Genomic DNA, 14,779 nt, shown 5'->3' with positions numbered 1-14,779 from the left:
CTGGCAGACACAGTAACATGAGAGTGAACTAAATAGATGTGTGTAAATGGATTGGCACAGGGCAGGGCTGTAGTAAGTGGTCAGTAACACAATATGCATCGCTCTGTCTCAGTTACAGACAGGGTAGAAATCAAACAGGCAAACTAAAGAGGAGAATGAAACATCAGCTACAGTCATGTGACTGTAAAGATGAATAAAATATGCAGGTGGTGGTGACACAACCAAAAGCAGCTGTGAAAATTCAATATGATAGTTCTCTGTGAAGCTCGAAACAGCTCTAACAATTCATAATTCTACTCTGTGATACCCTCTGAAGCTTTTTTAATGAATGCTTGTACGAAATACAAAGGATGTCGTTCATTTGATACCCAGCTTACAAAGATATAAGAAGTTAATGATATCACTAATCATTATGCATAAATAGCGCCTTAGAAACTGACAATATCAAGAGACAAAAGCTGTACGTCACATTATAAAAAAAAAAACCCTCATGAGGTTTTAAGTCATTTAAATGACACTAATTTAACCAATCTAAATCAGACTGTTCAGTCACCGTCATCTTTAACCAACAGTATAGACTCAGATACAACCAAGGACGCCTTAACATGTAAGGCTGCACTTGGGCTCAAAAGAAATATAAAATGATCTGAAATGTGACTGTGAGCAAAATACACCAAAACTGTTTTAATAAAAATTTGAAACCAAACAGAAAACTGACACGTTGAAATGTGAGTCACTTCCCTTAATTGTGGAAAAAAACATTCAGTAGCATCTTGCATATTCTAGGGCTGTGGGCTTAAAGGAAGAATGACTTATAAACAAGATTTTCTTGGGCAAAACGTAAGAAAACATACCTTCTTGAAATGTTTCTCAAGGCTTGAACCAAAGATTACACCTAAATTTGTTGATGCAGATTTGAGATAATCTATTAAAGCACAAAGAGGCTAATGATTTTTTTTTTCTTCAAACGCATTCAGGGCCACCAACATAAAATTCACTTTGATCAGCAGGAGGCCCTGAGACACCCAGTGCTGAACATAAGCCCCATAATTCAGCTAACCTACTGCGATCATTGGGTTTTACTCACAGCTAGCTGAGTATTTTCAGTATAGCAGTGAAACTAGTGGATGAAGTGGCAAACTGATAGCATATACAGTACATGAAGAATAGTTGGAAAGAGATTATTCAATATAAATATAATCTGTATACATTGATTTATCTCTGTCCATGTTTTCTAAAAAAAAAAAAAAAAAACACCTCCACACACACACCAACACTCACACCCAAGGAATTAAGACCCACAAATCCCACACGCATAGGGAGATCCGACCCCCACCGCTAACCTAAAAATCTGTGGGATTACAACTAAACCCAGGTGCTATTATGTGCTCTCATTTTTCACGCACGCACACAACCATACAGATGACTAAATGGAATCATAAACACTATGAACTTTACTTTAAAATCCAGTCAGTTTCGGCACTCGTCCTTGCAACTCTGATCTGTACGTTTCTTATGATCACAGTGCAAATATGTGTTTTTTCATTGCATCTCTGACTCTAAAACATGGCTTCATCTGTGTGATATTTGCACTGCACTGCACATTTGACAACTAATTATTTATTTGGTACATCGGTACATGTGCTCTGCCTCGTGTGCTTATTTTTAAGTTGCATGTTACAAATGCCACTGTATTTGATTTGAGAGTGTTGCAGGGACAATAAAATAAAATTAACCTTGTAGGTGAACTCTCACCCATCTGCAGTTTTTTCTGTTGTGCATGTGGCCACCGTTCCTGACAAATAAAATAATAAACTACACTGTTTCAAATTTAAAAACACTTTACCAGCTCTCGACATGGACTTCCTTACGTGATGTTCCATTCCTCTGACTAATTCACTGAGTGGAAAATGCACTGCTGAACACCAGCATAACGGTAAGGCCAGATGTGCACATTTTAAGGATTCCCCCCCATCTCCAAATCTGATCCAGACAGATGTGAACTGTGTGCCTTGTGAGCTGATGGGTTAAGCAGTGGGGTGAGGGGGGGAGGGTCAGGGGGGTTGGGGGATGGGGTGGGCTTTGGGCCATGGCTAGAGGACAGGATGAAGGGGTGAGAAATAAGAGGGAAGAGGATTACTGGGGCAGCAGGTGTTCTCTGACGCCTCATTTCACTATCACTGACTGGTGTTATTCTCCTATAGACATCACTATTCCACACAGTTAATTAAACATCATGCAATACTGAAAATGATCGTTAACAATGCCTGAGTAGCTTTATACTGCTTCTACATGCAATTAATCACTGCTATGCACTTGAATGCGCCTGACAGGCACTATGGCTTTGACCAACACGGTGGTCTGTGGTGGTTTGTGGCGCTGTGAATGTGGGAATGTTCATCGTTTAATTTGCTTAAGAGGCGCACATCTCAGTAATTACATTAAACCGAGGAGACAGCTGCAGCTCTCTGCATCTCTCTCTCTCTCACTTTTCTCCTTCCTCTCTCTCTCTCTCTCGTTCTCTGGCGCACAGTTAAGAGAGCAAGACATCTAAAACTCTGCGCATCCAGGCCACACTGTAAATATAGAGCAAACCGGCTGACCCCCCCAAACTTGGTGCATTGGCGCGTACGCAGAATATTTGACTTCATGCTGATAGGTACGAAATCTGAAATATCCGAAACGTTAAATCCCAACAGTTCTCCGGAAATAAGAAAGATAAGCCATTCTCCAGACCAGAACAACAAGCTGAAAGATTGGCATCTGAAACCCCGGCTGGACTCCTGTCCACAGCACATGCCTGTGCTGTTTTGAGCACTAAATTTGACAATGACCTTCCCAAAATATCAGAGAGCGCGCTGCGCATGACGATACAGGCATTACACAGAGGATATATGCAGCAAGATAAACTTTTGTCTACTATATCTGAATATGATTCAGTTGTTTCAATGGAGTAGCCAATACCTTGTAACCTCAATAAAAATACGGGCAAATTATGACCTCCTCCAGGAAAACACAAATATTCATCCATGTATTCAGAAATCTATTTTCAGCTCAGATGTATCTGTTAATTTAAAAAAAAAAAAAAAAAAAACACCAGGGGTGCCTTCAGGTAAACCACTACTCCTACTGCTGTTACAGTATGGATCTATTTGACAGACTTGAGTCAATCAAAATGAGGACAAACTGTACTCCGCATATGAACATAAGTTTCACTTCCACTGGTGTTGGCTCTCTGACCTGCCAGCCGTCTCTCCCGGACATTCCTCCACAGTAGATCCCAAGCCTTGGACGTGGAGTCCCGCAGCTGCTCGCTGATCGACCGCCGCAGCTGTAGCTTGGCAGACTTTCGCTGGGTTGTCATTGCGGTGCAGCCGGACGCATATTCCCGGACTGAAACCAGCGGACACCCGTTAATTCCTCAAGCCCCTTATGGAACGGCACCGGCTGACTGGTTAAAAAAAAAAAAAAAAAAAAAAAAGCAGAGAAAGTGCGCCCCGGCTGCGTCTGGCTGCCGCAATGGTCGTCACCGCTTCACCTGGTATACAGCTCCTCTCTCGCTGCGTCACCTTCCTGCACCAGCGGAGGCGGATCAGGTCCTATTCGCAGGATTCATCCAGCATCTCTGCTATCCTCAGCCCCCTGCCCGACTCATCTACAGTCGTTTGTAGGGCGAAGGTGCAGCAATGTTTCAACATAACTTCTGCATGTGAGGCTGGACGTCTGACAAGGCGAGCCAGATGTGAGAGGCGGTTTCCCCCCTCCCCAGGACTCTCTCTCTCTCTCCCTCCCTCTCTCTCTCTCTTTCACACACACTCACTCACTCACACACACACACACACACACACACACACACACACACACACACACACACCAAGCCTACATGTTCTCTAAGACCCCAAACCACCCTCTCACCCAAACAAGGATCCCTTTCAATCCCCTTGATACACACTAATAACACACAGTCATGCCGCACACACATAAATGCACACAATTTGCAACTGAGTTGTGTTGCCAGGAAAAGCATTCCTTAGCATCTCTGGTCATTCAGTCACATATCTGACCTCAGGGGACAGCTGTACTACAAATTGTAGCAACAAACATGTTGGGCTTAATTAGGGACTGACTGACTGACTAATATCTCTAAAATAATCTGAACAAGTTCCCAAAAACTCAAACTGATGTCTCGAAATAGCTAATTTTGTCTTATCAAAAGCCAAAGATCAAAAGGTTTACAATTTACATTGACAGGAAACAGAGAGCAGCAGTAAATCCTCACATTAAAGAAGCTGGATTCAGTGAATATTTGAAAATTTAAATTAGTTACATTGGACATTTCTTGCTGTGCATCTAGGCTGCTTAAAACGCAACAAAATAGACAAAGAATCACACATTTTGCAAAGAATTCTTTAACAGCGCAAGTTGGTGATTGCATCACAATATGAGTAACTGAATGTGACTAACTGAGATAAAAATGAGTGTACACGACAGCAGATATGCTCCAGTCAGCCTGACTAATTCAAGTGAAAGTGCAAAAACATCAACCGTCTGAGCTGTCTCTCTTTGTGAGTCACATTCACCCCATCTGACAGGTCAAGAGTTTTGGGAATTTCTCTCTGAGCTCGGAGTTATTCCCGTGTCATCCCAGGAATGCCAGACGGAGTGATCAGGCCGGCCCAGGACGCTCCTCAGCTGCCATCTGCATGACACCGTTGCTCTGCCATCGGATGTCCTGTTTGCAGTGTTGAGTTGCAGGTCAGCTTGGATCCATAAGCAGAGACCTGGTTCGACATTTCGACCTGTCGAAACACTCTTGACATCTCGACTAGTCAGCAGAATACAGCAGTTATCCGGACACCGAACACCGCCACGCTAGCTGGTACGGTTGACTGTCATGAAGCTATAAATAACGAATGTCGTCTTCATCCAAAAATGTGACTGTTGAATGATGTAGTTGGATTGGTTCCCTATCAAACATACAGCACACATGTTGGAGAGGTTAAGGCTGGAGTTCATGGCCCAACTTACCCTGCCCTGCCCTGCTATGGCCCGGTGTGGCCTGACAGTACTGTGGAAAGACCCAGTGATTTATATGACCGTCTTGCACTGCTGAGACAACGAGATTAATGGCTGGCGCTAGCAGTCAGCGGTGATGAGAGAGAAAGTGTTTTAGAGGGAAAGAACGATGAACAACGAGTAGCTGAATGAAGCAAGGAGCTGAGGGGAGACAAAAGTCGATTGTCGGGCATACCAACACACAGAACATCCGGTATGGGATAAGAGAGAGCAGGAAAATATAAATGACACACTTCAGAGAATAAAATTTGCGATGGTATTTAGATTGCCTCGTAATGGGATTCACGAGCATTATATTTGCAAATAGAGGACGAGACAAATTTCAAAGTCACACGGCATGTTTCAGATGCATCTTCCACATCTGATCATACTCAAATGGTAAAAAAAAATGAAAGGGAGTAGACTTGGAATGGTAGGACAGTATTTTTTAGTGTTTTGGAGAATAACATTGCAAGGATCACTTGCTGCTCTCAAGTGAAAACAAGATGTTGAGGAGAAAAGGAAATTTCATAATTAGGAGACTTCTATAGTCTCAAACTACAACTGGAAGGCTATTTGGAGCTAAAACATACCCACCAACGTCAGGTTCAACAATTTTGTGATTGAAGGTTTGCGTGCAGACATTTCTCATACAAATCTCAAATATTAGACATGTTTTCTCAAGGTTAAGCATCTCCTTTATAGCTGGCTAACTATTGATTAGACGATAGTGACAGATGCAAGCATCTGAAACTGTTGAATCAGCTCAGTTTATGGGTTTAGAGCCCAAGCTGGCAAGAGACCACAGCATATGCAGGCGTATGGCATTGATTTGTGCACCGTGATACTAAGGATCCCTTGAAAGTAGATGTGGGTATTGGATGCAGTTGTGCAAGCTTGAATTCTGAGTGGGAGAGCACTAATCATCCTGAGAACAGGACTGAAAAAGCAGACGGGAGAGGAGGCGGTGAACCTGTGTGTGTGCCATCGCAAGAAATAGAGAACTGGTGAAAAGAGAGAATGTTGAAAAGATGATGATGAGAGCATACGAGGGGAAAAGACTATGTGAACAAAAGCATCTATATATGAGCTTTTAAAATGGATGCGAGATGAACCACCAACTGGCTTGAATGGAGTAACGAAATACACGTTTCATGCTACAGACATCCAAAGTCTCCTGTAATGTCTGTGAGCTTCCTGCAAATGAAGCATCTCACAGATCCATGCAGCATGATTATGTTTACATAGACATTTAAAGGGCTTCTGCCTGCAGGTTACAGCCAAACAAATATATTCAGATATGAGATATTGAAGGAGAAGACAATTAGCTAATGATTCTGGCTGTTAAATCAATTTGTAGGCTGCTGACAGAATCTAACTGGATTGAGTACTTAACAAAAATTACATTATCTTCTGTGTCAGGCTTAAAATGCTCTGATGGTTTGTTTAGATCAAAGTTGAGATACCAGGAATATTCAAGTAGAGGTTGCTAAAAAGGTTGGATGGGTTATTACACAGCTTGTTGCTAAATAGTTGATACCTTTCCTGTGTGTTTCTATTCTAATGTTTAAAATATGGATATGATGATGCGATTTAGCTTTGAATGATCATGTATTTGATATATCATCAAACTGTGTAAATACAGCATATACAGTACATTTGTGTTGTAATGAATCTGTTACTAGAACTGAAGCAGGTTTCTCAGTGTTGTTAGGTCTTGGAGCAAAGGAGATGGAAGCAAATCATCTGCTGGATGTGATTCTAAATAAATATTAGTCTTTAAAAGTGCATTTGCAGAAAATTTCTCAAGGAATATCAAGCATGATTGAGCAATACAGATAGAAATACAGTCTGTGTGTCAGATTGTTTGAGCACTTTTTTTTAAATATTTGAGATGTTGTTTGTACATTCACATGCATGTGGTAGAAGTTATGTCATATATCTGATACAGACGTATGCCATAATAGGTTATTCTACAACCATGAAACACAGCATAACACCGAAGTGTAACATAAACCCTAAAGGCACCAGACAGAGAGACGGCACGACAACAAGTTTTCTTGACACTCAAAGACACACAAACATTATGTACAGGCATGACTGGCAAATGTATGTAAATAAAGTTAAACCCACACAAATAGAAATAATGCATGAACTATTGTTTAAGTGTATAAGTGGATGCATATGTATTCAGTTTGCACACACACAACATTGTGACCTCTGTTCCCTGTGCAAATGCTGTCATGTGTGGGCTGCAGGATTGCAGGATTAAGGGATTTTAGCACATTATCACAGGCAACTACAGGCACAACTGGCTTATAATCAGAACACTGTGCCATAATTCGGGGGAGTAGGAGATTAAATGCCACCGACATTTTCTTTGTTTCCCTTTTAATCATTGAAAAACAGGAGAGGGGCTGCTAGGATGATATCTGGAGAGTGGGGATAAGTGTCAAAATGAGACACAAAGCTGTTAAACTTTTAAATTAATGTAAAATCTGAGAGCAAGACTTGAGAAGAACCGAAATCTGCATTTATTTTACAATCATGGCCCCAGTCTTTTCTCCTTATCCTATATTTTTACAAGAAAATTGCCTATTTTAAGGCAAAATGGGTCATCTGAGACTTGTACAACCTCTGTCAGTGAGCAAGGACTCATCACCACATCTAGCAAAGCCAATAGTGAGCTTCATTGACTCAAACATTGGCCACATTTTCAGAAAAGACAGGAGTAAACTAGCTAATTGGATAAAGAAAACATCTCAGTCTCAATGATTTTTCATTTGCTTTTAATTAGGCTTGAGAAAGCAAAGTCTACAAGCACTGGTCAATAAGTTGTAGCACTATCTGTATTGATAAGCAGTTGGAAACATAATCAAACTGAGTGGTGGAGATTAGAAAAACATAAATTCTCGAAATTTCGTAATTTTGACCCCTGCTATCTCTTTTGTACGATAAATCAGCACCTCGCAAGGTAATTGTGCCAATGTGGGATACTAAAAATCATATTTGAGCGTTAAAAAATACTAATTGGACCATAGCAGAAACAAGTATGTGTTCTAAAGAAATTGTAGAAATGGAGTGGTTGTGGATTGAGGCTGAGAGACAGAACAAGTGGAGAAAAAAAAGAGGCTGCAGGTCAGAAATTAAACACTTCTGTGGGAAAAAACTACAAAACTTCCAGTGACTTTGATCCAGGGTCAGTTTTGTGTTTCTCCTCTGTGATGTTGAAGGCTATGATATGTGGAGGGTAAGCTGGTCCTTGAGGTCAACCTTTACTCTCGGGCAGAGAGAGAACACCACAAAAACACTGTCTCACAGCAGTAGCCAATCAAAACACCAACCTAACACATTCCAGGGCTCAAACAGCCAATCAAAGCAGCACTATGGACATGTTCGGGACAGACCCGGGATCTGACTTTGAGGAGAGAAAATACACAGCAGAGCATGGGCGTCTCCGTCGGGAGAGCAATCAGATCTTGCAGTGGTTACACAAATGGACAGGACTGTTTGGGAGAGTGCTGCTGTCTTCTAGAGGCACAAAATGAGCAAAAGGAGGAGGTCAAATTTCTCCCTCTTCTTCCTGTCTCCAACACTAGGTCATCTGAGGTTAGGAAATTGTATCAAACAGGCCAATATGATGAGCTAGAGTCAGAAATATTGCACAAACATCTTTATTTTATGTTTTGTTAGTCTCTCTCCAGTGAAGAGATAACTTTATAATACTGTTATATTTTCAGGAGCATAATTCTTACCCACTGCAACTTAAGTATTTCTAAATCACAAAACTGAGAATCACACATTTCCGGACAGATTTTTGAATACATTTGGCTGTTTTTACTGAACATGTTTCCAGTTTCCAGGGGTTATCTATCCCTGAATTTCTCCTGCGCTGATGCACTGTGATCATGCTACTGTAAAAAGTTCATCGCTGCACATGCACACAGTGTAGGTTAGCGAGTTCAAACTAATCAATGATTCAACAGATCACGTGATCAAAAGACTGTGACGAAGCATCTTGTCCAACCCCGTTCCCCTCTCTGCAGCGTCCTTAACTTTGCATGTCCGCTCGCTGCCATGTACCCTCTTTCCCTCCCTACTCCTCCTCCTCCTCCTCCTCCTCCTCTTGCTCATTTTTTCTCCTCCTCATCCCTGTCATTCTCTCCCTGGTCTCTGTCTTCTATTTTCAGCAACACTCAGTCATTCAGGCCGAGCTGCTCAGCTTGAAGCTTGAGCTTGAAACACACATGCATACATAACCCCCCACACTTTTCACTGCATCTGGCCGCAACAAACGCTTATTTAAAAGGTGTGCCGCAATTAACGTTAAACAAATGAAGAATCCAGACGCAGATTCATCTTCATATAACAAAACAATCCAGGAGTATGTCTCATTCTGTGAAAGCAATTTTCAGTAGCTTGTTACCTGCAGTGAACACTCCGCCAGTCTGCTTAAAGTGGAAAACCTCCAGATTAAATGAAACCATTGAACAGATGGCACTGCGTGACCTTGACCTAAATTCCTAGCACATGCTATCTGTTTTTAGTGATCCCTGAGAGCACACAGATACACATTCATGCACACACACACACACACACACACACACACACACCTAATCATCTTACTATGAATCACATAGTAATTCCATATGTTGCTCCCTTCCTCAAAAGGCAACGCTGCAGAATTCACATCGCAACATCTGTTTATGTGTTCACTCAACATCAACTGGAAACTGTATATTTAGCGAGAAGGAGTATCCTTGCAGGCAAAATAATGTTGCTTCTAAATAATTCTACTCTCGTATGGAGAGATAAATAAAAGCTAAGAGAAGTAAAGCAGTAAAAAATGTAAACCAAAAGACAGAGAATATATGTCCTTACACATAGATCCATGCTTTCAATGTGAAAGTATGTAAAATCATTGCTACGCTCAGTATTCAGAAGTGATATTGCTAACTTGACCCTTGACCTTGACACATCAGAGTGACGCTGTGATTGACAGGTGCTCCCTGCAACAGCAGCGCATGCAGTTGGCAGTGAAGACTCAGCAAGAGAGGAAATGTGGAGAGAGACAGAAAATAGAAGACCTAAAATGAAGACAAAAAATAAAAGAGTCAAGAAGTCGTTTTCATTTCAAGCTTGAACGCATTCGATTTTCCAGGGGAAGAAGAAGAATGTCTGAGTGGAAACGATTCAGATTTTCCTGCCTGACATTTAAGTTTGATGAGCAGGCTTTACTAAAATACAGTACATACAGTGGAATGAGGAAATAATGCATTTTTTTTATTATTATTTTAGGATCTATATCCTTATGAGAGTCTAAAATGTGTCTCACTGTGTCAATATTTCTGCACCAGCCGTGAAGGAATGCTGCTCTGGTCAATTCCTTCAGGAAAAATGGGCCAGTAGGAAAGTGGGTCAGGAGCTAATGCAGAGTGTATGTTTTCCATACGACAACAACAACAACAACAACAACTTCCCTTGTCCAGCCTGCGAGGATAAGTCTGTTGACATCGTCTACCTCCTATTCAGGAGACTGGCTCACCTACAGCTGGAGATGGCTATCACTGTGGTCTGCCTGAAGCCGGGGGGACACAAAAGCAAGGTCCCAGCCAAAGGACCAAAGAGGAGAGATGATACAGATGGGAAATAGGGGAAACCAGGGCTGGGATATGGGAAGCAGACGCAGCCTGAGGTATAAAGTATGGAACTGGATGGGGAGGGGGAGACGCTGATCTGAGGCTGGTATTTGGAGACAGACGTGGGGGTTTGAAAGCCGAGCGCGGAGGGCTATGGGGTGCAGACTGTGGTATGGAAGTAGCAGGACCTGGGGCAGGACTACGAGGGGGAACAATAGCTAATGGACACAGAGGAAACTCTACAGGTCATGAGAGTGCAGATCACATGCTGATAAGAGGCCTTGTTGCTGAGTGTCTCATTTTAAAGGCACTTAGGAGCAGTACACATGAAGCGAGGTTTTTAGCTGTTAAAATAAGCATTTTAGCAGGAAAATCCTCAAAGACCAACTTCCTTGCTCAAGCTTTTTCTCCGTGCTAGTATAGGGTTGCGAGACCACACACAAAACACGCAAGTGTGTACCAGCAATACACAAATATGCACTCATACGCATGTGCCGCCAAACGCACATGCCAACACACACAAATACACAAGTAGTAGAGTTTCATGTGCACATTAGAGGTGCTTAAAAGCTGCCAAACATAATGTTATTTTTTGCTACAATCAAACCATCATCCCAATACTCTCATATACTGATTAACTGAACATGGCACCCATCATCACAAACATTATGAGTGCATGATTATAGTGAAACATTAAGACTGAAGAGTAAATTATTGTACCAAACTGGAGCTCCATATGAGACAGAATCCATGCATGTTTACTTTGTAAGTGCATGGTCTTCCTCATTCATAATTCTAATTGTTATGGCCTTCATTTCTATTGGTTATAATGATACTGTAGCAATCAGAGCTTAGATCTGGGAAAGCTGTGACATCGCAACAGCAAAATCGAATCAGGCAACAAACACGAGTGGTCTGACAAATAGTCAAGTTGTAAAAAAAAGCCAACAGCTTAACCAAACTTATCTAAACGGGGAAAATAAAGCAAATGATAAGATTAGATTAGATTAACCACTTTATTTGGAAATAAAGAAAAGTCAGCATGTCTGTAATCTCAGTTTATGGTTGGTCTGTAAACTGTGATAGATGTTTACAACAGACCGTTTGGGTAATAATATTACTATTGACGTTTGCTTTCTCTTCCAAATAAGTTTATAGCTCACGTTTCATTCAGTTAATAAGTAGAATGATGGTCAAAACTACAAAAGCACAACCAAAGTTATAAACACCTTCAAACTCTTCGCCACTGTTCAGCAGTAAAAAGTTGTACAAGGAGACTCAGTTGCTTGTTGGTGGATTAACTCATCTGATAACTTAATTGATAAAGAATTCATTTGATCATTAGTTTACTTTTAACATATGTGACATTCAGTCTTTTTTTAAAATTTAATGTGCAAATTCAAAATAGGGCAAAGAAACAGATATATGTCAATGTATGGATAGAGTACCTGCAAGGTTCCTGTTATTCCATGTTTTGTGGCAGTAATTATTCCTCAGCTCTACTATTTGAGGGTTTGAACTTTGATGTAAGTTAGAATAAAGACAAATTAATGTTAGAATTAAGACTAGGGAGAGGGTCATGGTTAGATAGGGGTCCAGGATCGTATAATAATATAGATGAACAGTCAATGTTTGTGTTTTTTTGTGTGTGTATTAGCAAGTATTGACACATGTGTGTTCTTAGACATGAAGAAAAGCACAGGATTCATGCAGGAAACACAGCAGTTACAGTAAAACAAATCAAGATGTCATATAGACATAGAAAATGAAACAAAAAAAGTCATATTGTGGGTCAAGTTACAGTTTGAACGGTCAGAAGAGACAGCAGAGGGCAGAGAAACAGAGGAAAATGAAAAGGGAGTGGTGAAGAAAGAAACAAAGGGAGAGGCTGGGACTACAGCCAAATCCACTTCCAGACATCTTAAAGCACTGCTGCACACTCCTGCAATATTTACCACACACGCACACACACACACACACACGTGCACACACTCAGGCTCACTTACTAAGCACCGACTTAATAAGGGACCTCCTATCATCACAAACCTCTGCACCATGGTGGGTCTTCACATCACAGCTTCTAACACACGCGCGCACACACACGTTAAGACCACAAGAATCCTCCGTCATTAAGTTACGAAGGTTTATTGCAAGTTAATTGCTGAGCCAACTTATTTTCTGTGTGAGCTATCTTGTGCAAGCAGTAGTGGTTTTCATATATGCACACACACCTGACAGGCTGAACTCTCTGACAAACTGTACGTAAACATTAAAGCACTTTTACACAGGTGTACAACTTTAGAGAGAAAGAAACATTTGGGTTAAATACCACTATGGCATTGCCTGTAAGAAAATGTTTGAGTGTGTCAGAAGTCGTCTGGAGCCATAGATCAGCTGAATCCCTCCAGTCAGACATATTAAAAACATATTACAGACATGCAAGGGACACGCTAAAAGGATTGACGGGCCATAGGTCGAGATTACCCACAGCCTCCCTGAGCGCTTTCCAATAACATGAAAATTCTGATGGATTATATGTTTTTTTTATAATCCTCAACTGCAGTGAAAATGTAGAGAATGTGTGTCAGCGTGTATCTGGTTCAGACCAAGGTCATTTGTAGTTTATCAGCTGCTTTTAAAATAGCAACGCACATCTAGAATATCTTTAAGTGGTAATTTCAACCAGAGCAGTAGTAGTGTAGTACTGTATACTCATCCAGCTTGTCTGAAAGAAATGCAGAGCAGCTGGGATAAAATTACATTCATATGCTGGATTCAAATTCCAAAGAGCGAAATGTAGGCAAGTGTTCAGCAAGAGAAGCAAATGCATACACCGCTAAGCATTTAGTAGAATCTTGTCTTGTATAGCTTCCTGGCCATGACACAAGTCCTAATATTTGCAATTGTCTTAATTAGTCCATTTTAGTCAAGTCAGTTTTTATATACGTATATAGCCGAATATCACAAAAAACAACATTTTCCTCAGGGGGCTTTACAGTCTCCCCCACTTTGTCTTTCTTCTCTACCACTCCCTCTTTCTCTCTCAACCCAACCGGTCAAGGCAAATAGCCGCCCACCTAGATCCTGGTTCTGCTCAGTGTTTCTTCCCGATAAAGGGGATTTTTTCCTTGCCGCTGTCGCCAAGTGCTTGCTCATGGGGGAATGTTTGGTCTCTGTAAATTAAAGGGTACAGTCTAGACCTGCCCTATGTGAAAAATGCCCTAAGATAACTTCTGTTGTGATTTGGCGATATATAAATAAAACTGACTTGACTTGACAATCTGTGCAGCTTAAACCATCATCTGTCCTTTACACCATCAGTTTGGATGAGGAAAAACTCCCCCCAAGTATTCTTACTTTTTCACAAACCAAGTGTATACAGGCCAGTTATTTACTAAAGTTTCACAAAATGCAAGAAGACTTCCTCCTAACTATTTGAGATGACATTAGTCCAACAGAATGAGGACACCACAAATTGATAATATGGTTAAGAAAAGATATGTTGGAAAAAATAATGCGAATTCTGATCCATGAAAAGATGAAAGATTCACTTCTATATGTTCACCAGAAGCACCTGCTGCTTGTAAGTTCAAACTTAGCCTAGCCTAGACAAAGCTAACGTTAGCTTGCTAATATCTGACCCGTTTAGATGAGTAAAACACATGTGGTTGACATATCTGACCTGAAACTTTAAATTTCACAGAAAAATACACTAAACTTCAAATTACAAACATTATGACAGTGACATTAAATTAAATGACCAAATGACATTGGTTAGCTTAGCATAATTGGATATTTTGCTCTCACTGAATACCACTAATTGGACCTGTCAACTCTCCCGTTTTTCCTGGGTTTCTCCCATATTTTCCTAATTCTTTCCATTTCCTAATTTCCTCTGTAAATCTCCCATATTTCCCTTTTTTATTTTTACAGTTACACACAGGCATAAATACTGTTTACCCACCTCCCAAATTCTGAAAGAGCATTTATGCAAACCTTCATCATTTTACAGCCATTAGTGGCTCAGACTGGCTTCCTACTGCAGTTTCTGTTGTAGCTTCTAGGAGCACTTGTTTTGTTTTCCA

At 40.9% G+C, this 14,779-nt stretch overlaps 1 protein-coding gene across 2 annotated transcripts in view; it reads right to left on the bottom strand.

Annotated features, from left to right (window-relative positions):
* LOC121909771 (stAR-related lipid transfer protein 13-like) overlaps window positions 1-14,779 on the bottom strand; it is a 40,880-nt gene that overhangs the window by 23,347 nt on the left and 2,754 nt on the right. The window contains exon 1 of one of the 2 annotated variants that reach the window (XM_042430454.1): window positions 3,241-3,444. The exons of the other annotated variant lie outside the window; for it this stretch is intronic. Within the exon in view, the coding sequence (XP_042286388.1) occupies window positions 3,241-3,364 (124 nt within the window). The 5' untranslated portion in view covers window positions 3,365-3,444. Of the gene's footprint in view, window positions 1-3,240; window positions 3,445-14,779 lie in introns of those variants that run through there. 2 annotated transcript variants of the gene reach the window in all.

Source organism: Thunnus maccoyii, chromosome 13 (genome assembly GCF_910596095.1).
Source record: "Thunnus maccoyii chromosome 13, fThuMac1.1, whole genome shotgun sequence".
Taxonomy (NCBI): Eukaryota; Metazoa; Chordata; class Actinopteri; order Scombriformes; family Scombridae; genus Thunnus; species Thunnus maccoyii.
The sequence above is the reverse complement of the archived record's forward strand: the minus strand, read 5'-3'. Positions and strand labels throughout refer to the sequence as shown.